Source organism: Neomonachus schauinslandi, chromosome 7 (assembly GCF_002201575.2).
Source record: "Neomonachus schauinslandi chromosome 7, ASM220157v2, whole genome shotgun sequence".
Lineage (NCBI taxonomy): Eukaryota > Metazoa > Chordata > Mammalia > Carnivora > Phocidae > Neomonachus > Neomonachus schauinslandi.
The window spans coordinates 27,268,534-27,294,001 of record NC_058409.1 but is presented as its reverse complement, the minus strand read 5'-3'; the positions used below and the strand labels follow the sequence as shown (position 1 = coordinate 27,294,001).

Below are 25,468 nucleotides of genomic sequence, written 5' to 3'. Positions count from 1 at the left end.
GGTGACCAAGGCCCACTAGAGCAGGAGGAATGAGAATGCGGAGCTCATGTTTAGTGGATTTCGGTTTTGCCCAACGAGATGAAAAGAATCCTGGAGACGATTGCACAACAATGTGAATGTACTTAATGTCACTGAACTCTACACTTTTAAAAATGGTTGAAAAGGGGCACCTGGGTGGTTCAGTCACTCGAGGGCCTGGCTCTTGATTTAGGCTCAGGTAGTGATCTCATGGGTCATGGGATCGAGCCCTGCATGGGGCTCCCCACTCAGCGCAGAGTCTGCTTGAGATTCTCCCCTCTGCCCCTCCCCCACTCATGTGCGCTTGCTCTCTCTCTCTCTCTCTCAAATAAATAATCTTTAAAAAATTATTACAAAGGTAAATTCCATGCTATGTGTGTTTTACTGCAATGAAAATCTGATCAGGGTACACCCCTCCTCACCCCTATCCCTCAGGTAAACCCTCCAGTGGCTTCTCGTCCTAAGGATAGCACCTCAACTTCTCACCACGGCCTCCAAGGCCAGGTGGGCTGGCTCCCAGACATCTCCCTCGCCAGAGGAATTTTCTCTGCTCTCCCACCGCAGGTACAGGACTCTAGCACGTGCCTCAGAGACTTCATGCACACCATTCTTTCAGCCCAGAACCCCCTCCCCAGCCCCCCGCATTCTTCGGGTCTCGGGGTGCTCCCTCCACCGCCTCTCTCACCGATGATGAGCTCCAGGATGGCAGGGACAGCATAGTCACAGCCTCCCGCTCTGGATGGCCCGTGTGGCGTGCCTCCAAGAAGCCTGAGGCCACAGCCAGAAGGTTCCTAGGGAGCAACCGTGGCCCTACCTTCCTCCTCCAGGACCCAGAGTCCTCTCCCCACCAGAAGTTACCTATGCCTGAGGCTCTGTCTGGGGCCCTTTAGGCCTACACAGGGGTGTGTGTGGGAGCAGGGGGTGTGAGTGTGAATGTGTGACTGTGTGAGAGTGTGTGCCTGTGAGTGTGTGAGCCCTTGTGAGTGTACTTCCCTGAACCACCTCGGTCCAGGATTTGGCCATGGGATCCCACAGATGTGTTTCTTTCCTCGCCTAGCAGGCATGGCCAGAAGTGGCCTCATTTGACTTCTTGGGAGAGGGCACTGGGCCCATCCCTCATTCCATGGCCTTCTCTCCTGGCTTTGGAAAGATTTCTGAGCACAGTATTCTGGGCAGCTCTTCTCAGACCGTGACACTGAATTACGGCTTCAAGCACAGAGGCATTTTCCGCTGCTTGAGAAATCCCCTTCCTCTCTCTGCTATCCTGACGTCCATGCGGCCGGGACATCCCAGGCTGTCACTGATCCCCTCCTGGCCACCAGCAGCACGTAAACAAGTTACGGTCTAGGCAGTGCACACAGAGACCAGGCCTGCCGGGACTTCTCAGAAGCGGTGGGCGTCTCATGCCCTTTCTGGCCACCCTGGCGCCCAAGTAGCTTAGCCGGGACTGGCACGCAAGCCTCCTGGCACCCTGCTAGGGTTGGGGCAGAAGGAGTAGAACGCTTAAGAATGTGGAGTCTGGAGTCCCATGGGCCAGGCTTCTGTGCCAACGTCTGCCTGTTTATTCTGTGGCCTGGCAAACTACCTCTTGAACCTTCCACAGCAGTAAAATGAAAACTATTCACACCTACCTATTAAATAGGACTGTAAGGAAAAGAAAAGATGGTGCATTTCGGTGCATAGTCCAAGGCAACAGCCCCTCCTCTGGCCCCAGAACTGGGCTGGCCTGTGGGCTGGCCAATAAGGCCAGGTCCAGAAAGCCTCTGTTCCTGCTGGGAGAGGCCCAGCCCAGCCCCACAGGTACCGGGGCCCCTGTGCTCAGGGTCTTCGCGGTGCTCTCTTCCTCGAAGGCCTGGCAGCCTAGTGGCAGCTGAGACGGAAGGGAACCAGCAGAACGCCTGGCCCTTCTCCCTCTCCTTCTTTGCCTCGCTGGAGCTCAGCGGGCGGGGGTGAGCCCAGGCCCGGACAACCTCCTGCCTTGGGCTGCCCTCTGGCCTTCTGTCGGAGGGGGACACAGGACAGGCACACACCTCCTTCCGGGAGCCACCCACCCCCCAAACATCCAGGCCCTGGACATCCATTCCCAGATAGGAGCCCCTAATGCTTAGCCCGGGTTCTCCAAGAAAAATACAGGCGGGGGTGAGGGGTAATCAGGACCCAAAGACAGAGCTCGATCCTTTTTGGCTGGGAAGGGAAGGCAGGGCCAGCCAGGCTGTCTGTGGTGCTCAGTCTACAAGAAGGACGGTCCAGCTGAAAGAGCAGAGCCGCCTTGTTGGGAAGGCTGGGATGGAGGCAGGTCAGGGATCGCAGGCACAGAGGGAGGGGCGTTGGCATTTTTAAGGAACTTGTGTTGGTTTTTATTTTAAATGAAGGGATCTCTAAAAGTGATACTAACCACTTCTTAGGGTTCCCACGTTTTCTTGGAAAGTCTGGGCTGTGCATTTCGGGTGCTTAAATGAAGTATTGCTGCAGCGTATCCAGCAAGAACTAGCCGGCCGGGCAGCCAAAGGCTAAGTGTCACCTCTCAGGACACCCTCCCACGAGCCCTTCACCTCCAGGTGAGCTCCTGCACCTGCTCTCGTCTCCCTCCTCCCACTTCCGAGAGCTCCCTGCAGCCCTTCCTCCGCCCCTTCCTCAGATTGTTCCTCATCTGTCGCCGAGCTCAGGCGGTAGTACCATGAACAGACTCGCAGTTCCCTTCCCCATGGGCGCGGAAGCTTCCCGAGATCACGGCCTCACCCAGGTATCTGTGGAGCGACCGATGAGTGCTGTGGAGCTGTGGATGAGTGACTGTAGGTATGACAGGTAGTGTCTGTCTTCCCCAGACTGGGCGGGAGGGGCTCCCTCTGTGCCTCCAGGGCTCTATTCCCAGCAGTGGCGCTGAGTTCCGAGGGTCTCTGGGTCCTGTAGGTGGAATGAGCGCCACCTGCTGGAGGCGGCAGGTAAGGGGGCGCTGTCTCCAGGTAAGGGGGTGGCCTCTGGCCGAGGCACCGAAGAGGGCTCTCAGCTGCACTGATCCTGAGCAATCCCAGATAGCAGGAAAGGAATCAGGCTACCTAATGCCGGGCTAGGCATCTTATGAGGATCATCTCGTTTCTTCCGCAGGACGGACCTAGGACAGAGATGCTCTGGGCAGCCCCCTGGTACAGTTGAGGGAACAGGGCCTGAGAGCTCAAGGCCACACTGCCTGTGCCTGGGAGGAGTGATGCCCCAGCTGCACTAGCCTGTCAGTGCTGAGGACATTTCAAAATGGAGAAGACAGAAGGAGCCGGGGAAAGGATTTGTGTGGGGGTCAGCACAGGGGCTATGGGCCTGGAAAACCCGGACTGGCTCCCATGCTGAATGGGGGTCCCTGGGAAGCAGGAGGCTTGCGTGCCAGTCCCGGCTAAGCTATCTGCTGTGCTGCCAGGGGGCTCTCCCTCTCCTGAGCCTCAGTCTCCTCATCTGTATAATGGGACCGTGCAGGAACCTCTTCCCAGGGTAGTGCAGAGCATTCTAAAGTCCAAAAAAAGGCAGGGGGTCACGAGGCTGGAAGGGAGATGGGCACTTCTGGCCAATAAGAGGAGTCGAGGGAACACAGAAGACTCGAGCCCCCAGGGCCCATGGAGGCTGAAAGGAAAACGAGTTCAATAAAGATGGAGCATGTCCCACAGATGGTCCCCTCGGGGCTCCTTGCATGCTGCTCCTGGCTGCAGTCTCCGTAGGAAGGACCAGCACAGCCCCAAGAAACAGACAGACCCCCCACCCCGCTCCCCACGAATACCCAGGCCAGACCGTCACGCAGTTCCCATCCACACAGGCATACATTTCTTTGGTTTTATTATTGCAAACACACAATGGCTCTGCCACACCTGGGAAATCCTGGGCTCGGCATGCTCTACCTACCCTCCCTTTTCTACCTGGACAGGGCCACCAAGAAGCGTCCAAGCCACGTGCAGGCACAGAGCAGTTCAACCCATAGCTTATAATGATGCCATTTCTCCAGTTGAAGAAGAGCTTTACAAGAACTGTGTCAGAACCCGCCCCCCCCCCAATCATGCTACACTGCCTGATTCGTGTTTGGTGAGTGCCACAAAACTTCAGCCCCCTTTTCCAGAGCACTTGGCACAGGTGGGAAATTCCACATTCGGGACAGGTCCTTTTTAGAAACGACTATCAGGCAATGACATCCAGGTCTCCGCATGCAGTGGGTTAACAGCCATGTTGGGGGGGAAACCAAATAAAAGGACATCTCTTTCCCTCCTCCCTCCACCCACCCAGGGCTCAGATCTCATTCCGGTGCAGCCCAGGTACACTGAAGTGTGATATTTGGTTTCAAAAACATTCAGTCTCTTTGGTAAACTCAGAGAAAGTGGCGGTGAGCTGCCGAAGTGCGTTCTTCCTGCGTCCTCTGCGCTAATGCTTCATCCTCTCTAATAACCGCTGATACACAGGGGCTGGAAGAGAGAGGTTTCAAGATGAAAAGGATCCAGGCCACCCTGTATCTGTCTAGGACACCATCAGAGTCACGAGGGCAGGGCCAGCGGCCCCCTCCCACCACTCTCGCCTGCCCCCTACAGGTGCTTTTTGGTTTGGGAGACTTCCTGTCTCACTCTATGATGTAACAAAGATCATGACGTCTCACTCCATGATGTAACAGAAACTGGGATTTCCTCCATCCACCAGCTTCGAACCAAGCCACTATGGGCTTCTGCCAAGTCACCGTGCAATACTCCCAGGTTCCCAAAGCCCCAAACTCACAGCAACCTTAAACGGTTGGTACTCTTAGTATCTCCATCTTATAGAGAAGGGAATTGGGTATTCTGTGTCTGACCCCAAAGGCCACGCTTGTTTTATTGCACCATGATGTTGTGATCTATATACAGCAGATGGCAGGTTTGGGCCTGCTTGGGGGAAAGGCCCAAGCACTCATACAAAGGACTTTAAACCCAGACCAGACTTACCTAGTTTCACAGAGGTCTGGGCGGCCTGAAAGAAAACAGCAAGTGTCAAGTTTCTAGTGAAAGTTGTACCTGCCCCTGCTCATGGCAGTGGCTTTGCCCACGGCCACCCCTATTCAGAAAAAATGCTGGGGGTGAGGAAGAAGAAGGGGGACGTGTAGCTGCTGGGTCCTAGGGAGCCCCTCAGTTGGTCACGGCAGCCCCAAGCAAAGTGTAAGCCCCAACCAAGTGGAGTCTGGGGTAGATATTCCTGGGAGACCCCAGAGTCAGGCTTCCACTGAGACCACAGCCTAGAGCTTGGGGAGCTGGGACGGCACAGCAGGTGGCCCTCAAGAGTAGGAGCTCAAGGCCAAGAACCCTTCTCAAGGGGCACAAAGGAAATTCCTCTATCCAAAAGTAAAGGACATATTCCAACTCCAAGACCCTGGGTAAGAACTACCTCCAGCAGCCTCTTCTCTTGAAACGCAAACTTTTTATAAGGTGCCCAGGTTCCCGAGGGGCTCCACTTCACGCGAAGCAGCAAAGGAGCCTGAGTGGGGCTTCTAGGCCCCGGGGCAAGGCGGGGAGCAGGAAGAGAAGTGCAGGAAGAATCAGAGAGGTTCTAAGGGGAAAGCAGAGCAGAGGCGAGGAAGGGAGAGACGCCCCCCCACACCTGCCCTGTATCCAGAACCCACACCACTGCCTTGAAGAGCCCCAGCATTCCCTAAGACGGGCCAGGTCATGAAAAACAGAGGGTGACTTCGAGGCCCAGGCTCAGGCCAGGCAAGGCCACAGTAAGGCAAATTCAGGATGGGCTGCCTTCCTTGGACAGATGGATTCCAGAGCTTTATCTGTCCTCACCAGCAGTGGCTTCCTCATGGAATGAGGCTCAGAGGCCTTAGTTTAAAGGCCTGGGTTTTTGCTCACAAAGGAAGTGGGGGCTGCCTGGGTTCTTTCCCCGGAACTCCACTCAGGCTGGCACTGAGGATGCCTGCATGGGAGTGGGGAAAGTTTCACGGGAGCCCCGGGAGAGCCGCCAAGGAAGACAGGGACCCGGGGAGTTCCCTGCAAGGGCCCAAGCAGAGGACCCAAGGCTGCTCAGGCCACGGGCAGACCTAGCAGCATCTTACCCTGGAATATGCTGACGCCTGTTTGAAGATTTCAAGTGCAGAGTCTGCAAGTTCATCCCCTCGCTCCTGAGGTCTGATGGCTGGAGACGAAAGAAAATGCAACATTGGTGAGAGCGAAATTCTTAGCATGGCATTCACAGCGAGCACGACCGAGGGGCACTGTTGTGCCTGCTGGCTCACATTCTCCCATGAATTTTTCCTTTGTAACTTTTCCTAACTCACGGTGGAATTTGGCCAATGGGGAAAGAACACAAAGGAAGGTGAATGCACAGTACAGACGGCAGCTGGACTCAAGTTCAACCCTGCTGGAGGTAAAGAGAACTCCCATGAGGCACGGTGCTGTAAGACGTGTGCTTGGAGCCACGTTCACCGCATCCACGTGTGACAAGTAAGTGGGCTGTGTCTGAGTGGGGCTAAGACAGGCAATTCAGCAAAAAGAAATGTGTCCTCGAGTTCCTGGTGTAGCGCATTTGAAACCAACAGTTCCTAATTCACTTTTCAGTCAGTCACAGCGACGCTGTCCATAGAGGCTCAGATGGCATGTTGCTCACTATTCTTATCTTTGCATAGAACAGTTCTCCTGTCGAGTACCGACTGCCATGCGTGGAGCAGGGTCAGCTGCAGGCTGAGTGGGGCTGGGATACTTTCGGGCCTTACCTGGAGGCTGCAGGACACTGGAGATGGCATAGACCACACCATTGGTGGCCATGATGTCAGCTTCCGCAACCAGCTCCTTATTGACATTCACTACATTGTTTTTCTGGGAGAAAGAGACAACATAGACCATATGGATCTTAGTAAGTGTTTACTGAGCACTTCCAGAGGCCAGATCCTGGGTTAGGCATGAGGGATATGCTGGGGAACGGAACGGCCCCTGCCAGCCACACGCCTTTAGCCCAGTGGACGCCTTCTAACGCCGGCGTGTGGCTCAGCACAGTGTCATCTACGGAAGAGCCTCATGCGCCTGTCACTTTGTCCTTACAGCAGTGTGTGCTGAAGAGTGACGTATCATTGCCCCACTTAGCAGAAGAGGAAACCGAGACCCAGGACAGGCCCCGTGCCTCCTTTAGTAGGTGGGATGGTGGGGAACAGAAGCCAGGCCTCCAGCCCCGGGGGTAGGGCTTCTTCCACTTGTCCTCAGTGGCCTGCCTTTCTCACAGAAGTGCACCCAGGCGTCTACCTCAGTCCTTCCTGAACGGCTCATGGATCAGACCCAAGGGGGAAGGGGGGGACGGACGGCTGTGATGGGACCCCAACACCCAAAACTAGAAGTCAACAAGTCATCACATTCTGGCTCCCTCCATGCATCCTCAGGCTCCGGAGGGAAAGTGATAAGCAAAGGGATGGCTGAAGGTCAGGAGAGAGGAGCCCTGAGCAGAGGCTGAGCCAGCCACATTCTGGAAGAATGGTGGCTCCACAGGGGAGCTCAGGGAGCCTGGCCGGTGCAGCCAGGAGGCCACAGCGGCTTCACTGAGCTCAGCTGCCTATCTGTTCTCTCTCTTCAGTGATGGAATCCCCAGAGGCAGCTTCAAAGCGGAATGTGTGTCCTCAAGGTGTAGAACAAGGGAAGGCTCGCAGACCACGCCTCTGCAGAAAAAGCCTCTTGGGATGCTCTGGCTCATGGTGGAGCTCGGTGAGCCCCAGATTTGAAGGGATGGGGTGGGAAGGGGACTGGGAGCGATCCCTCAAGCTGCATGAGTAATTGCCTATCATCTCCTTAAGGGAAGGAAGATCTAACGGCTTCTCCCCCATGCCAGTCGGGTGCTTGATTCCCCAGCAAAACTGGAAGTTCTTATTTGGGTCTAATCACAATCTTGCCTCATTTCCCTGAAGACCCTTTCCTCTTTTCTGTCTTTGGACAGAATGCACTCAGAGATCCAAGGTGCATCTTCAAGACTGTGTGTGTGTGTCTAAGACGGGCCCGGGGCTGAGAGGTGCCCTGGAACCCCAGTGGCAGTACACGGCTGGCCTTTTAGTTCTTAGGCACACTCACTGAGCTGACTTCCAGCTTGTCCCCCTGGAGAGACTTCAGCCGCACCAGGGCCCCGATGCCCCCGCTGACCAGGATCTCATCACCAATGTGGTATTTCAGGATGTTGGCCAGCTCTTTGGCATTGCCTGTGGGTTTGTGGGAAAGAAAGGAGAGCAGAGTTCATTGCAAGGCTGGTAACCGTCATGGTCGAGAAGGGCCGAGACGGGGATGCAAGTGGTGACGCCCGAGATGGAGAACCCCCCGACCAGGTGAGGAACACACAGCGGGGGCACTCAGCCCTCTGACCCGCAGCCTGCAGGAGGCTCAGGGGATGGAGGCACGTGTCTGCCTCTATAGTCGGGCAGCTGCTATGTTAAGCAAGAGCTCTCTGTGCTGCCGAGAAGGAGTTAATCCATACTCCTCTGTGAGCATGACTCATTTTTCCATGAGCTAAATATGTGCTTGGAAAGCCAGGAACCTTTCCAGCACCGGCATCTGGGACATTTCATCAGCAGCGTGGCTCCTGATGGTTATAACACAGTAGTGAAATATTTACACGTTCTGCCCTCAAATGCATATTCTCGGGCAGCCATTTCCTGCAGGGAGAACTTAAAAGAGTCAACAGCTGCCGTCTGGGGGGGCTGGGCAGCCGATGAGGTCAGGGCTGAGGGGGGCATTCCCTCGGCAGCATCCCTCTCGTCACGTCTCGGCATTCCTTCCAGCCCACACCAGCTTCTCCACCGACTGGGGAGAGCATCCGATTGCTCATAAAGGTGCCCAGGCATTTTCCAAATGAAGCGTGGGAGGCAATTCTTAAAGCCACCAGCTGTGCTCTCATCTCCATCATGCCCCCCCCCTCCCCCACTCACATTTCCCAGTCAAGCGGCTAGATTTCCCCAGGGCTTCTGGATGCCTATTTCCAGCATCTCGAAACGGAGAATGGAGGAAGTTTTAAAGCATTCTGGAGAGTTCACTTGGATACTGACAAACCCACATTAGTACCACGGGATGGAACCACCAGGTACCAAGTGGTTTCCAAACATCCACAACTTGGTGGATGGGAATTCCCATTCCACAGAAATCCTGCCTGGAAGTGCCGAACCACGCCAGCCCCCAGGGTGCTAGAGGGCTCCTTCTGCCAAGACATCTAATACCTGGATTGACCTCTTACACCTGGCCAGCCCCCCCATCTCCCAGGAGCACTGGGGGCTACTCCTGCCTGCAGACCTGGCTGACGGCGCATTTGGGAAGCTTTGCCCAAGCCTCCTCCTGCCCCTGCACAACTGAAAATGAGAGGGAAACTGAGCAGGCTCAAGGCCATCTGGGGAATATTCCACTCCTGCTGGACAGGGTGGGGGATGGAAAGTTTATGTTCAGAATGAACATACGTCAGCATCAAAGACACAGGCATTCGTTTGGCCATAAAGAATATTCAACAGGACACAAATTCAGCCCACAGCTGCCTGCAGCCTGAACTTTCTGAATAGAAAGTTCCTTCCTGCTCTGGAGCTGGAAGGAAGGTATAGATGATGCGGGTCCCAAGGCGTGGCCAAGGTCCTTCCTCCACCTCCTCTCCTCTCTATTCCTTCCTCCTCCTCAGGCTCACCTTTTTGTGAGCGTGGAAGTGTGTGTCACGGGCGAGCACCAGAGCTCAACGCTGCATCCCCGCCCCCACTCCCCATTATGGCAGCCAAAACTGGCGGAGGACGTGTGCCCAGCACTGTAGGCAACACCTCACTTACTCCACACAACACACAGCAAGGCACTCTCATTCTTCTAAGGGGAAAACTGAAGCTCAGAGAGGTTAAACAACTTGCTAGAGGTCACTTGGCCGGTGAATGCCAGAGCCAGGAACTGAAACTGCTTTTAGGTCATCCAGGAGTCCAAGCCCTTAACCACTGGGATTCTCTCTCAAACATCCTCAGCTAAATTTTTCAGGGCCAGGAATAGCTTCTCGGTAAAGCTTTTGCCCTGAGGGACATTTCACGCAGGTAAAATGGCTTCATTATCGCTGTCCTCACAGGTCCTCACGGGGAAGACAAAGCTCAGGGACGGGGCTGGTTGTTCCGCACTCCATGCCTCTCCACTCTTCTCTGCCTTGTGTAGTACCCAGGGAGGCTGACCGCTGTGAAGTGCATCATCCGGTCTCCCTTGCCCCCGTCTCATAGCTGACAGGGGGCCCACGCAGTGGGCCTGTGGGAGGACAGTGAGGCTAAGGGAGGCCTGGCCCCCTTGCCTTGGTTCTGCCTGCAGGTGCCTGAGGCTCTGGCCCCTCCTCCGAGCTCCGGTTCTCCCTGTCCCCTCCTTGGCCCGGCCTCCCCATCCCCTGGCCTGTGGTGGGAAACACTTTTCCCCGGGTGCCATCATTCTTTGCTGGTCCCTTACTCCTGCCCACACTTCTACAAACAGTCTCTTCGTTAAGTTCCTTTCAGTCAAACCCTGGGTAACGTGCCCCCCTTTTCCTGCTGGTCCCCTGACCGCTCCAGTCACGTTAGAAACCATGCAAAATATACTTCACTTGGTCTTTACCCAAGAGTTTGTTCAGCTCTTCCGGTGGCATGGCTTGGAAGGCCTCATTCGTAGGAGCAAAGACTGTGTAGACCCCTTCCCTGTTGAGCATCTCCGTCAGCCCGGCAGACTGGATGGCGGCCACCAGCATGCTGGGGAGAGGCACAGAGAAAATGTCACCTGCCTGTGGCGGGGAGAGGGCGCCCACCTTCCCAAATACCTCCCCACTGCGGGTAGGTGGAGCCCAGAGCTAGAATTCACACCCCTTGCTGGTTTTCACCCCCTGATCATGCACAAAGAAGGAAGATTCCAGTCTGCATCTTCTCTCCATAAATGCTCAGCTCTGTCAAATAGCCAGAGGTCAGAGGCCAGAGGGGGAAGGAGGAAGGAAGGGGCCAAGCCACCAGACCCTGGGGATGTGATTCAGGGGAGTGCAGAATGTGGGGGGGGTCTCCCGGGGATAAGCGAGAAGTCAGAAATGGAGAGAGAGGGGCAAGAGAACAAAGTGACACAGGGAGCCTGAGAAGGAGCAGCAAGGAGTCTTCAGGTGCCCTAAGGAGATATTGTGCAGACTGAGACTCATCCCACACTCAAAACCAGGTGCTCTCGGCTTACTTGGGACTTTAAGATGACAGCGTGGGATCTTTCTTGCACATATGAAAATGCAGCCCCCTCCCTGTTCCCAAGGATGTGGGGATTACAGTCCCAGAAATAATCCTTCTTCTCAACATAAGCTTCCAGCGTGACGTCCACCCCAGATCCCCAGCATGGAAGGTCACCAGGGCACCGCCAGTGTTAACTGGACCCCTGAGGAAGTGGGGAGCTTGACAGATAGCTGAGACCCAGCATCCTGACCCGGCGGGACCACTTGGCAGAAATCTTCCCTGGAATGAGGCTGGTTACCTGAAGCGATTGTCCCCCTTCAGGATGTCCATGACAGTCCCCATTGGGGGGGTGAGCATTCGGTCCATGGTAAAGAGCGTCCCATACCTCCCCCTCTTGTCATGGGCAGCAATGCAGCTATTCTCGATGCATAGGCTCTGTGCCAAAGAGGGGCAGACACAGGACAGGTCATCTACCCGTAGGCTGGCCTCCTGATGTGCTCAGGGCACATGCTGGTGTATTCATCCACAAACATCAGTGAATATACACTGGAGTAGGTCATTACGACTAGAATAAAATGTTGTGTTTTCTCCAGGAAAGGAAAAATAAAAACAGTGTTCCCTAAGGAGAAAGGGCCATTGGGCCCCACTAGAGTTACAGAGAGGCCCCATGATGAGACGTATCCCATTACACGTGAGGTTCATCAATAATGATCAAATCAACAGATCATCTCTACTGACTTATTTAACAGATGACAACCATCTTTAGTTAATAGTACTGGCTGGTCCCAAGGAATGGCTGTGTTCTATTGTGCTTTCTGGTTGATATTCCAGGGTAACTGTTGGGTTTGAAGACAGAAAAGAGACAGGAGAAGAGAGAAGAGAACCTTTTGGATGAGGGAGAGCTGTGCTTCAGTTCAGGGGACTTGTCTTTGCATAAGCTAAGGATTCAAAACCTCCATCCCTGCTCCGCTGTTCATCACACTGAGCTTGAAGTGGACCGCTGCCTACACAGCTCAAAAAGCTGTGTGGTTTATTCCCAAAGGCCTCCAGCAAAGGAGATTCTAATCCTTCTGCAGGATCCCATTTCAAATCAGATTTCCAGAAATGCCTTCCTTTCTTATTAGAAACCAGTTCTCAGGCAAGCTTCTGCTTATTAAAGATTTATATATAAGATATAAAGATATAAACATATACATAATAGCTATCTATCTATCTATCTATCTATCTATCTATCTATCTATCTATAGATTTCACTAATACAGTTTCCAATTCTTAGAGCTGAGACAAAGAAAGAGCATGATTTAGGAGCCAGAACTTACATTGCGATAAACAAAAACTCTCAGTTTTTTGCCACCCAGAGTGTCCAGGGTCTGTCCATGATACAGATACTTGGAGGCTAGCTGGTCTTTAATCATGTGATTCAGAAGCAAATTCTTTGTATATGCATCAATGTTAGGGGTTCCATCTGCAAGAGAAGGTGTGGTCAGGTCCAGAGGCCCGCTCCAGAAAGGAAGAGAATGAGAGACAAATGCGTTTGGAAACGGGAGATTGAGAAATCCAGTGAGGCTGCCAATATTCCTTAACATCTGGCATCTTCTGCAAATCAGCCAAACAAAAGAAGGTCTAGATAATCGAGGGCGTCTGGAGTTTTGCCCGTAGAGGGAGGGAAAGGCACGGACGCCACTCGGCCCCCTCCTCCGCCTTCCCTGAGGCCAAGGCTCAGCTGTATCCTCACTCTGACCTCCTGTCCACCACATGAGCAGTTGATTCTGCAAATAAAAAGGCCAAGAGAGCACTCTGCTCTCCGACCAGAGGCAAACTCTTGAATTCTGAGGACCAGACCCCCAAATGCATTCTCTGCTCTGCCAAAGGATACAGCAGAGCCCCTGGGGTTTTGGTTGAGCCGGGTGGAAGCGCTAATGTTCCACGGGGTGCTGTCCATCAGGGAGGGTGCCGTGGAGGTGACCGGCTCCCAGGGGGCTGCCTTCACCACGTTACCTTTGAATACAGAATTCAGGGGGGCCAGGAGGGTCAACCGCTCCTTTCCAGAGAGATGAGTGCCGAGGCCAGCCTGTCTGAAAAGGTCAACGGCTGTGGAAACATCAGACTCTGCAGCCAACTCAAACAGTGTCTTGGCTGCAAGGAAAGAGAATGCAGGTTCAAAAGTTACAAGTGCTGTTTCCATTTATCCTCCGGAGTCCACCCCACAGCATGACGCACAGCAGCAGGAATGTCATCTCGTGAGTCAACGGCCCTCTCAGCCCTGCTGGGGCACGGCAGGCTCATGTCATCAGGCCACCGGGCCCCCAGGCCTCCTGAGCAGGGGAGTGAAGTGAGGCTCCAGAGGTAGAGGCTGGCCTCTGTCCCCGCCCCCAGTCAGGGCGCCTTCTAAGGCCTGTGGCAAGGCAGCGCCGTCTGCGTGGCGGCTTGAGGAGCAGGTAATGCCAGCGACCACACCCACAGAAACTTGTCTTCCGGTTTGGTTTCCTCCTGTGAAAGTGGTTCACTCCTGGGCAACCGACCCCCCAGAATGGGGCCAGCCTGCTGAACGAAGCCCAAGCCAAAGCCTACTCAGTCACTTTTCCCAGGGTCCCTGCGATGCTTGGGGACCAGCGAGAAGGCAGATGCTCAGAGGTCAGCAAATGGCCCTCTGCGCCCAACCAGGGCAGGCAGATCTCCTGACCAGCTTCTGCAATCAAGTCGCTCCCTCCCCAGGCCCCCTCAACAGCTCTCACTGCCTCCAAAGTGATGCCTGGAATCCCAGGCCTGCAGCTCAAGACTCTTCACAGTCTGGCCGCAACCTGCCAGGGGCCCAGGCCCCCTCTCCTGAGAGGCTGTGAGCTGAGTGCAGGTAAGGAAATGGCCCCCAAGATCCCTGAATTCCCCAAGGGCCCCCACCATGGATGGCAGAGGGGCCAGCGGGCCTGGCAGGATCATGGCCCCAGAGGCCTGGCTCACCTGAGTCTGGGATGAGCAGCTCATCAATGAAGTGGATCACACCATTGGTGGCCAGGATGTCTTTATTGGAGATGATGGCCTTCCCGTTGATGGTGAGCATGTCCCCGCTGCAGCCCACCTCCAGCGTAGTGCCCTCCAGGGTCTCCATGGACATCCCTGCCACGATGGCTTCCGCACACATGGCCGACTTCAAGATGTGGTTGTTGAGCAGGTCTGGGGCCCAAGAGGACACAGGTCAAGGCTGATCTCAGAGGCCAGCTTGCAGCCTCTGGGGCCGTGAGGATTCTATTCTCTCTGACGCTGACCTTCAGATGAGGCTGGGGCACCGTGCAGCCCGGGGCCTCCTTTCCTCCTGCTGCTGCCCCCTGACACGGGCCACGCTCAGCAGGCAGACTGCCTGAGTCTGAATCCCAGCTCGGCCTCCTACGTGCTGTGGGACCCTGGGCAAGGCAGGGAGCCTCTGGGAGCCTCAGCTTCCTCCTCAGGCAGAGATAAGCCCAGCATTCATCTCCTGGGGATGGTGCAAGGAGGACATGAAGCCCAGAATGTTAAGCATCAAGCACAGTGCCCGACAACAGGGTAAACGCCCAACAAATATTAGTGACTAGCTTACTAGCACCTCAACTTGAGATTGAATTCTCTTACTAGTACCTGGACCTCAAAATGAGTTTACCCTGGGACTTTTTATCTACTGACCTTTAGAAAAGTGTAAAATATGGGAGGGAAAGACGGAAACTGTAGCACATGAGAGTTCTAGATTATTTGCACATTTTATATGTTTTTGTTCATTTTACCCAAGGGTCCACTAGCTGCCAGGATCTTTCTTCGGGCTGGGGGATGGTAATCAATAAGACATGGTCTTTGCCACTCCCTTCACCCCACCCATAAATCATAAATAAAATCATTTATTTCCTTGTCCAAGTGGCCTTCAGGGACAGGGCAGAGGTTGGGGGTCCTGAAGAAGCTGCAAGGAGCTGGGGGGGGGACGTGACCCCAGCCAGGCAGGGCAGGTTCCCGGACGGCCGCTCCCCAAGGTCACCAGGGCCCTTTGTCTTATAGTCTCACCGCAGGGGCGAGTTTCAATCTGTGCAGAGTATGGGAACCCAAACCGCACTGTCACGGACAGGAGGAAGCTTGGAGGGTCTGCAGAGGCATGGGGCTCCCGCAGGGGTGTCAGGGGCCTTGAAAGCCATTCAGCTGGCAGGAAGGGAAAGGACAGCCAGGCTGCCATGGGAATGAGGTCTCGGGGATTTAGCTTCTAAGGGAAGGAAAGTGAAGGCTGGGTGGGGAAAGGGTGACCTGCTAGGGCCATGGGGAGGGAGAGCAGGGCCAGGGCTGGAAAGGCACGCCAGCCCAAGGCTGCTGCTTGCCTGTCTGCCAACCCACTAGAAACGGCCGAGCCTCTCAGGCTGGCCTCCTGTCTCTCTGCCTTTGAGCCAGCCAGCTACAGCCCAGCACCGAGGGCCTGTGCTTCCAGCACACGGGCTACCAGGCAGGAAAAGGCCGATGTGCACAAGGAATAAATTAGGGCTGTCTTTTTCTTACACGAAGAGTTCTGATATCTTCAAAGATGAAAATGTGCTCTGTACAAAACTGGTTTTAGGGCGCCTGGGTGGCTCGGTTGGTTAAGCGACTGCCTTCGGCTCAGGTCATGATCCTGGAGTCCCAGGATCGAGTCCCACATCGGGCTCCCTGCTCGGTGGGAAGCCTGCTTCTCCCTCTGACCTTCCCCCCTCATGTGCTCTCTCTCTCTCACTCTCTCTCTCTCTCTAAAATAAATAAAGTCTTAAAAAAAAAAAAACTGGTTTTAGGGAGAATACAGCTCTAAACAGAAAGTTCAGTATGCTGACATGCGCCCAAGTCTCAGCTCCTTCAGGAAGTCTCGGGACCCCTCTGGCTGCGCGTGCCCCAGCCCCACCCCCATGCCCACCACCATGGGGGCATCTGTGTCATCGTGCTCACCACTTCAGATCCCATGACCTGTTTTTAATCCCAACCAGGCTTAAGCTTCCTTGAAGACAAGTCTGTACCATGTTCCCTTTTGGAGCCTCGGTTCCTGCCACAGGCTAGGCACAGTGGCGCCGTGACATCTGGACACAAGAGATCCCCATCTGTGCTTTCAGAAATGTGCCCTTGGCCAGCCATGCATGGCTGCAGGGAGAACATTTTACATTTATCGGGCATCTGAAATGCAGTAGGTATTCCAGATCGTACATTATGAAGGTGGGTTTAATAGCCTCCAAAAAAACGAAGTCATCCCTGGATTATATTTAGGAGGAATAAGTGTGTTTGGGGTCCACAGGGGACAGGGGGCTACTCCTCTCTGCAGGAGACTCAGGGGTCAGTGGCCAAGCCCGGCCTTCGCTCCCCTCCCTTCTCACATATGCTGGGTCCTTCCCTCTCCTCCAGCAATAATCAATGCACTCCTAACCGAGCAGCTCACTGAGGAGGCATGGAAGAGGAGCTATGAAGAGTCAAGAGTCGACTGTAACTGGTTATTCACTGTAATTTTGGATTACCCATGAGGTCCCTGGCCAGAAGGGAAGAGTTCAAGGGTCAGCATGCTGGCCCCATTCCAGGGACGCCAGGCCCTGCCATCTCCTCCCCACTCCTCCAAGCTGCTGCCTCCTTGGCAGCCTTGCTCTGGGGCTTGGGGAGCATCTTTAGTTCCTCCTGCGTCTGGCCGGTGCCTGCTCTGGACCTCCAGCCCTGCCTTGCTCCTCAGCACAGCTGCTGCTAGACAAAGGCTGCTGGGTTCTCTCCTTGCCCCTCTGACCAGGGCTCTGCTCTGGCCTCTGCAGGGACAGGGCCAGGTGGGAACAATGGGACAGGACAGCAGGTGGCGTGTATGTCTCGTACAAGAGCAGGCCTCGGGCTCAGTCTGGCCGCTCCAGTGAGGCGGCAACAGGAGCTGAGGGGTGCTCACCTCTCAGGGCTTCTGGGTCACCCAGGATCCTGTTCAAGGTTTCAGCGGGGATCTTCTCGAAGGCCTCATTGGTAGGGGCCAAGAGCGTGAACTGGCCATCACCTTCAAGCACGGTGTTGAGCCCGGATGCGGCCACGGCAGCCTGCAGGGCGGGGAGAGGATGAAGGGTTCCCTGGAGGCTCTGGAATGCTCTGCAGACGGCCTCGCCGGGCCTCCCCCAAAGGCTCCAGACTCTTGTAGAACCCAGGATGAAAGGGCAAGAAACCAAAGCTCACCTCCCACCTTGGTCTCCAGGGACCTTGCCAGGCCTGAGCCCCCACCACTCTGGTTATCTCTCAATTACTTCCCGTGCCTTTGGCCTTCCCGCCCCCAGGCTGCGCCATTCCCTCTGCCCTTCCTCCTTCCTTTGCTTCTCTGACTCCTGTCCCTTCACTGGGACTTGACTACAGTGTCGCTTCTCTAGGTAGCCAACGTGGCGTTTCCCCCATCACCACCCCTTCCCCCTGCCACTGCCCACTGGACGAAAATGAGTCTGTTGCACGTATTTTCACAGCTTGCGTCCTCCTCGCATTATACTTAAATAGCTCCTGCCAACGCTACTTGTGTGAGCTCCAGGAGTGGAAGGATCGCATCACCCGTTTCTATAGAGCAGCCCCCGAGGGTCTTCTAAAAGAAGAAAGGGACTCCTGCTGCCCCAGGGATGGGGATACACCCCTCTGCCCAGGCTGCAGCCCCGCAGGGTCTGGCCCCTGCCGCACGGCCGCTCCCACCTCACGCTCTAGTGTGCAGGTGTCTTCATTCTGGTCCTGCCCACCTCCTTCTTACTGTTCTTGCCCCTGAGCCTTTGCTCTTGCTCTCCCCTCAGCCTGCCGTGCTCTGACGCCTGCATTTCATGTAACTGGTCATTTTCATCCTCAGTCCTCAGATCCAAAGTCACCTCTTCCAGAGAGACCTTCCCCGACCACCCAGTGCCAACTGGCCCCCTCGGCTCGCCACTCCCTGACTTCACGATGCACAGCCCTGTCCACGGCTACCTCGTGTGCATCTGGTCTGTCTTCCCAGGAAGAACAAAAGTGCCACCGAGGACAGAAATTTGTCTGTCTCACTCACCTATATACTCCCGGCACGTAGAACAATACCTCGTAAGGAGCAGGTGTTAGTATGTGTTAGCAGAAGGAAAGATGGGTGTTAGGGAGGCCCAAAGGGGAGGAAGAGAAGAGGGAACACTTGTCAAGCCTAAACAGTAAGAGCAGGTTGCTCAGTGGGGATCAACTACCGTTAATCAAGAGGTGCCACCAACTTTGTGGGGACATCATTCCTTCGCAGACCCCGGACCTCGAAGTGACCCAGAAGGAAAGCAGGGGAAGAACTTAGAGAGCAGGGTCCTCTGCAGAGCCACTTCCTGAGGCCAACTCCGTGCCAGTCCAGCCTGAGGGTATTTGTCTCTCTGTGTTGGAGATCTCCAGGGGAGGAACCACCCCACTCCCCTTTGGTATCCTTTGTGGTCAGGAAGTTCTCCTTGAATCAGGGCAAAAACCCTGACGGCGCAGCCTATGTCCACTTCCTCTGAGCAGCCCCTGCCAAGAGCAATGCCTGCTTGCTGCTCCAGTTCAAAGACAAACGCCTGCTGGGCAGGGCCGAAGGAATGGTATTCTGTGGCCATGCAGCAGGCAGAAGCCTGGGCAGAAGTCAAACCCGGACTCCCATGGCCTCTCTGCCGGTCTTGGCTCCAAGGAAACGTGCAGATGGCTGGAGCAGGGGGCCCCTGGCGGAGACATGCAGTCCAGAAGATCGTGAAGCCTGACATTATTCTAGTCCCGAAAATGGGAAGTGGCCCCTGGGGGGGAAGGGCCCTCTCACCTTTGGGACCTGCAATGTAGGCCCAGGCAGCCTAGGGCTCCAAGGAACCCCCCATGCTGCAGCTGCAGACTACTGAACTTTCGAGGGGAGTCACAAAAGGACAGCTTTACAAAGGAGAGGACAGGCAGAGGGAATTTCCCAGCAGAGAATTAGGATGTTTCAGTGTGGTCAAGCTCAGTGTCTGATGAGTGGACCCTCCATGTTTATGGGCTCTTAGAAGAACTTGCTCTACATCTGCTAAATGCCCATGAAGAGATATCCTCTGCTTCTGCCACAGAAGGCCCTTTTGAGAAGGGGTGTGTCCCCAGGCCAGCCCCCCCTCCCACAGCAGTCCCTCACCCGAAGGGTCTCGAAGGTGTCTTCGATCTCGATGATCTGCTGGATGTTGTTGGTGACGGTGGAGATGACCTTGTCAATGAGGTGCACCACACCGTTGGTGGCATGGTGGTCGGCTTTCAGCAGCCGAGCACAGTTCACGGTCACGATCTGTCCAGAGAAGAAAGGAGGATGAGCAGTTCACCGACCAGAGGCGCAGGCTCGAAGCCCCAGCAAAGGAAAACACGGTGCAGCACGTGGGTTCCACAGCTGTGGAACCAGAGGGTCTAGGGAGAAGCAGTGCCAGAGGCGGGGATGACCTCCAGCATACCTGACCTGCAGAATGAAACCCCATAGACCAGCCCCGTGTGCAGCCTGGGCGTGGGCTCAGGGTGGACACAGAGCAGTGCTGTGTCACTGGGGACTCCCTACCCCGTTGGGATAGTGGTGGATTTGGATGTCCGAATTCTGGTACATGGAGGTGAGGGCCGTGCCGTGTTTCAGCTCATCCGTCAGGACCCGTCTGTTGACCATGTGGTAGCGAAGGGCATTGAGCAGCTCGATGTTGACATTGCTCACCAGGGAGTCCAGCACTTCCTAGAAAGAAGGCCAGAGCAGCAGTTAGGGGGCTGCAGACCACAAGGGCAAGAGGTGGCTTCTTGCTACCCTGGGGAAGGTGCTTTGGAAACCAAGGACCCCTCCTCCATGACCACCAACGTCTGTCTGCTCAGTTGGACAGGGTGGGGCCCGCCATAGAAGCCGTCTAGTGAGGTATATTTTAATTCAAGCTCCCTGACTTCATCTGAGGGCTCAAGGAAAAAGTTTCCTGTGACAGTGGGAAGTCACCACAGGTTGCCCACCAGCCACCCCTCAGGGAAGTAAGGTCATCTCACGGCTGGCAAGGAGGCCCAGGCCTCGTTGCTTGGAGCGAAGATGGTGAAGCTGCCGGGCCCTTCCATCTCAGGTCTCAGCTTCTCCGTGCGGTCCGTGTACAGCTGAGTCGTGGTGGACCCAACGACACCCAGCGTCTCGTAAAGGTTTGAGAGAGGTAGGGCTGCAGGGGCAGAGGACAGAGGAGGGACGGACCTGTGGGGCCCACCGCAACCAGACCACACCTTCCCTGGTCTGCAGAGAGCATGTGGTACCTCCGTAGGACGGGGTGTGGGAAAGCACAGGGACGGCCACCACGGGCCAGCCTCAAGCCTACTCCTTTTTTTTTTTTTTTTTAATATTTTATTTATTTATTTGACAGGGAGAGACCAAGCACAAGCAGGGGGAGCAGCAGAGAGGGAGAAGCAGGCTCCCCACCGAGCAGGGAGCCCAATGCGGGACTGGATCCCAGGACCACGAGACGGTGACCTGAGCCGAAGGCAGATGCCCAACCAAATGAGCCACCCAGGCGCCCTTGTCACATACTCCTTAAAGCAGCTCTGGAGGTCCAACACCTCCTTGCTCAGATTCTACTAATTGATCATTTTTCATCATTTTAGCCACAGGAAAATGAAGCTTCTGTTCACAGACACTTAAAGATTTATTTATCTGAGGAAGAGAGAAAGAGAGAGTGCAAGCAGGGGGAGGGGCAGAGAGGATCCCAAGCTGACTCCCTTGCGCACTCAACGCTCGCTCTCATGGTCCTGAGATCATGACCTGAGCTGAAAACAAGAGTCAGATGCTTAACCGACTGAGCCACCCAGGCGCCCCTGTTCAGAGACATTTACATAATAGCAGCAGGAATATACACCCAAAATAGATATCCTAGTTACAAACTGGGCTTTCAGATTTATCTAGTTGTTGAAACTGGTTTCCTAATGGCCTCTACTGGAATGAAAGAACATTACAAATCTTCCAGGTTCTTTGTCTATTTATAAGCAATAAAATGTTATTTCCTAAAAGCCCAAAGCGGCCTGAAGCTTAGGAGGCCTTCCCCTCCCAAAGGGCTTGAGCTGCCCTGCTAAGGCCATTCTCCTCTCCCCACTGCCTAATTCCCACTTGCCCTTCCACCTAAGCCCCCGACCCCCATGCCAACCACACCCCCCTTGTGACCTTGGCACCAAACTGCCCCTTCCTTTTAAGTCCATCCCACATTCTCAAGGAATAAATGGCAAATATTTCAAAGTTAAAACCCCCCCCTCTGCATGGTCCCTGGGGGGAATGCTTGAAGGAAGGTCTCTGATAAAATTCTCAGGTGCCACAGTCTTTGGCCCCTGTGGCCAGGTGTGGTTCCCTGTGCTGGTTCTAGGTGAGCCTGCCTGGTCTGCCACCCTCCTCCCAATGGACTCCAAGGGACCAAGTTCCAGCAGAGGGAGGAGGAGGTGGCTTGGTGCTCCAGCCTGGCTCTCCAGCTGAGCGGATCAGAAATGCTGGGTGTGGTTAGAATCCCTCCCAGCCAGAGATAACAAGGCCAGCGGCCCAGGCCTGGGAGGCAAGCACAAGCGGGTTGGAGTTGGAGTCTGTTGCACCAGCCTGGTAAGGAGATCAGCTTGCAAAGGAAGGAGCAGGTCAGGAAGCTCCCTGCTCCCAGCTTCCACGCTCTGGCCCCCGCCTGGAGCCAGAGAGCATGCAGGGAGGATGTCCACGCAGCCCTGTCACTCAGGAACCACCCCCCCACCCCCACCCCGCCGTGTGCTTGGACTCTGCTGCCTGTTACGTGGGGGCTCCTCCCTCCTGGCCTCCCTCTCCATCCCAGCACCGACGCGCCAGGTTACCCACCTGCAGGACACCCCTTCTCGCCCGGCACCTTTTCGTATCCAGGACAGCACTCATAGCTGATGACCCTGCGGTGAGACAGACACATACATGAGGCAATGCGGGGCTTCCCTCCTCCTGGCTGTTGTGGGCAAGAGGGGCCTCCACAGACAGAGGAAAGGAAGGGACGGTAAAACATCCCGCTCTCGGAGGAGACCGTTCGCTCAAACGTAATAGTGTATCAGTGCGTTTTGGAGCAAGGAGCTTGTCACTCCTCCTCAGCTTTGGAGAATGTTCCCAATGGTTGCCATCCCTACAGCAATCCCGCTGGGACCGCGGCAGCACGTTCCATAGGGGGATTAGAAAACACACCCACCAGGAATTTGTCTCTAGCGTCACTCACGGCGAACCCCATGGTTAGCATTCTCGAGAGGCAGCGGGGTAGGAAGGGGGGTGCCCTGGACCTGTTCCGGCTGACTCTGCCGCTAACCGCCTGGGACCTCCGCTGCCAGTCCTGTCTCCTCCCTGGGTCTCCGTTCCCCCCTCTACAAAACCTATGTGTGTATCCTGCAATGGTCATTGGACTAAATCTCTCATGCTCATCTAGCTCTGATTTAATAACTAAGAAGCATAGCGTAGAGATGATCATCAAGTTTTTCTGTCTTTACAATCAAACTTTAAAACTTTTAAAATTAAAACAAAGCTCCTTTGGTTTTTTTTATTATTATTATTTGTTTAAATTGAAACCCAAATCTTAGTAACAACATGGATATGGTTTCAAATCGAAAATGTACAAAGGATTATATAGCAAAGTGTGCCCCATCTAACCTCGTCCCTCAACCATCCCATCGTCCTTCCAGGAGACAACAGCACCTCCCTCTTTGCCCTGCTCCCTCCCTGCTCCCACCCCTCTCATCCTCCTTCTCCCCAGCCTTCCCCCTATCCTGCTCCTTTCTAACGTTTCAGCCCCATGCCCTTAAGGGCTCTACTTATATGAGCTAAACAGACTCAGGACTTGCCTTGACTGACCCACAATTTTATTTTCGGAAACTAAAGTCATCTTCCACAATGAAATAAGATTTGACTGATATGCAACCTTTCAAAGGCAGCGTGGTGTTATAGAAACAGTACAAGAATTAAGGGACCTGGCTTGTGACCCATCGGTAACTAGCAGGGTGACCTTGAAGGTCCACTTTTCTCTCAGGGTCTCAGTTGCCTCATCTATGAAATGAGGTGAGTTTAAACTAGATGGTCTCCAAGGTTTGTTCCAATTTCACACTCATGGTTCTAGTCACTGGGATTACTTCTAGTGGGCAGAGAAGCTGTCTTTCAAAAGGAGAGTGTCTGCCAGCTTCTCCCAGCTAAATCTAGGGAGAGCTCCAGGCCGTAGGCCCATAGATCCAGGGGACACCCGTGCACCAGATCCCAGGGCTTCTCTGATATACGCCAGGGCTCTGTGGGTAGGGTTGGAGAGGTGGAATTAAGGTCAAGCCCGCCAAAGCTTAGCTTCTTTCTAAAAGTGCTTGGGTGACACTCCGTGGAACTGGAGAAGCACAGCTGGAGGATGGGTCTTCTCCTCAAAGCTCTCCTCACCCCAGGGGTCTCCCGTGCATATGGGTGCTGCACACTCCATGCCTTGGGACCTCCAGCTGTGCTGGCCAACAGTTCTTCTTCCAGGGTGTCGGCTGGACAAGAGAGAGCTGCACAGCTCATGCGGCCTCACCAGAATTTCACTGAGGACAGAGAAAGCCAACTCGCCAAGTGTGAACTTCGTAGTTCTGTAGCTGCATGTATGTGTGTGTGTAGCGGGGGTGGGAGGGTGGTGGGGTTGGTGGGTTGTGCGGGGAGAAAAGAGGCTGAGGGGTTGGGAGGAGGAACAGACCTAAGCAGACAAGTCTCACTGTAGAGAAGGCTATCTGGGATGAAATTAGAAAGCTGCAAGGGCTCTCAGGGGCAGAAGGGTTTCTTAAGATCACAGCTGGGTAGGGGCAGATCTAGGACCCCCCTGGGATTTCATCAAGTCTCATCCCTTTTCCATCGCTCCTGGCAACGTACAGACTGGCGGCAAGCAGACTGATCTGACACTGAGAGGACGCAGGTGCTCTCTTCAATGTGGACAGAGCCCCCACCTCGTCAGCCCCCTTTCCATGTGGGCTCTGCGTCCCACAGTGGCTGCATGTGGGGGGCACAGTGCCGCCAGCAGAGGTCAGTCCGCCAGCCGAGGGCTTTTCCTGGTCAACCAAGTGTGGCTCTGCCAGGAGGCTTTCTCCTTGTCCTCCCGTCCTGCTGGCCTCTCCCTCTTCTGCCTTCCTGCTGCCACAGTCTGGCATCCTTGGCACTCCCTAGGTATGCAGGTGTGAGCCATGCCTCTCACTCCCAGCCTGGCTGAGATGCTTCCTCAGCTGGCAGTTTCCCTATTCCCAACTCTCCCCAGAATACCAGCTCTGCTCAGAACTGGTCTGCGTGGCCCCAGAGAAGCAGATGCAGCTGGAAATGGCAGACTGAGAAGACAGCCCAATGAGACAATCTTGACCAAACTTTCTAGACTAGCGGTGCCTGTTCTCAGACCAGCATGCCACTGCCCTCGGGCTTTGGCCCTGAGGAGATGGGGCTGGGGGCCATCAGAGGGTTGTGGGTCTGATACCTTCTCTCTAGGATGAAGGCAGGAAGGATAGAAACCACAGGAGCTTCCATCTGTGTCTCCCCAGTTCCTTGGCCTCCCTGTGCAGAGAGGATCAATCTACTGGTCTCCGAATCACATCTCATCAGGGAAGGCTGCTCTAATAAGAGGCTCTCGGCTTCTCCTTGACCTAACACAGTCCGATAAGTAAAAACCTCAGTCAGAAAAAGAGTATCTCTAGGACGATGAGACACGAATATTCCTGTTCCAGTTTCCCTGGTCAGAAGAACCATTTGAGGAAGAAGGTGAGGGAAGGTGCCCAATCAAGAAGGGCATTTAAAGAAGGTGAGCAGAGACAGCGTCTATCCAAGGTCTAAGGATAGAGGTGGTTGGGAGGCTCTCCACCATTCCCCTCCAGGGTGTTACTCATGATCAGATACAGACAGAAGCATTGCTAGTTCCTCCCCCAAAATGATTTTCCAAGAAGTTAATATAATAAGTTAAAACAATCACTCTCTCCAAGTGCACTTCACAGTTCTGGCTGGTTGTCATGGCTGTAAATGGCTAGGGACTAACCAGCAACTGGAAGTAGGTGGGGTGAGGAATGCAGTGCGAGCGCCAATTTCCCGCGACACTCGGCGTGTCATGATTTCCAAGCAGAATCACAGAGCAAACACAGCCCGATATCATCTAGACATGAAGCCATCCCCCAGGAACTGCCGGCCTGGAGCGGTTCCTTTTCTGCTCTCCTGGCCTGGGAAACCCAGCTGAGCTTTCCTGAGCCTCCAGCAGAAAGTCAAAATCTTGAGCTCCCTGATGAAAAAGGGCTTGCTTTGACCTAATGGCCACGGCCAAAGGCCCCATCACTAACCAGGGTCCGGCTTGGTTCGTGAGGAGAACAGAGCCTTTAAAAAAATGTACGTATGTGTTTGGTGACAATCTGTGTGTGTGC

General features: G+C 54.7%; 1 protein-coding gene across 1 annotated transcript in view; it reads right to left on the bottom strand.

The window, feature by feature from the left end:
* Nucleotides 1–3,820: 3,820 nt before the first annotated feature.
* TGFBI (transforming growth factor beta induced) overlaps nt 3,821–25,468 on the bottom strand; it is a 32,047-nt gene continuing 10,399 nt past the window's right edge. Inside the window, exons 3-17 of the mRNA XM_021701748.2 lie at nt 21,921–21,985; nt 20,105–20,265; nt 19,644–19,808; nt 19,236–19,382; nt 17,037–17,178; nt 14,111–14,323; nt 13,151–13,288; nt 12,472–12,617; nt 11,451–11,587; nt 10,569–10,699; nt 8,061–8,185; nt 6,725–6,827; nt 6,068–6,147; nt 4,962–4,986; nt 3,821–4,454 (exon numbers count right to left, since the gene is read on the bottom strand). Coding sequence (XP_021557423.1) covers nt 4,414–4,454; nt 4,962–4,986; nt 6,068–6,147; nt 6,725–6,827; nt 8,061–8,185; nt 10,569–10,699; nt 11,451–11,587; nt 12,472–12,617; nt 13,151–13,288; nt 14,111–14,323; nt 17,037–17,178; nt 19,236–19,382; nt 19,644–19,808; nt 20,105–20,265; nt 21,921–21,985 — 1,819 coding nt within the window. The 3' untranslated portion in view covers nt 3,821–4,413. The remainder of the gene's footprint in view (nt 4,455–4,961; nt 4,987–6,067; nt 6,148–6,724; nt 6,828–8,060; nt 8,186–10,568; nt 10,700–11,450; nt 11,588–12,471; nt 12,618–13,150; nt 13,289–14,110; nt 14,324–17,036; nt 17,179–19,235; nt 19,383–19,643; nt 19,809–20,104; nt 20,266–21,920; nt 21,986–25,468) is intronic.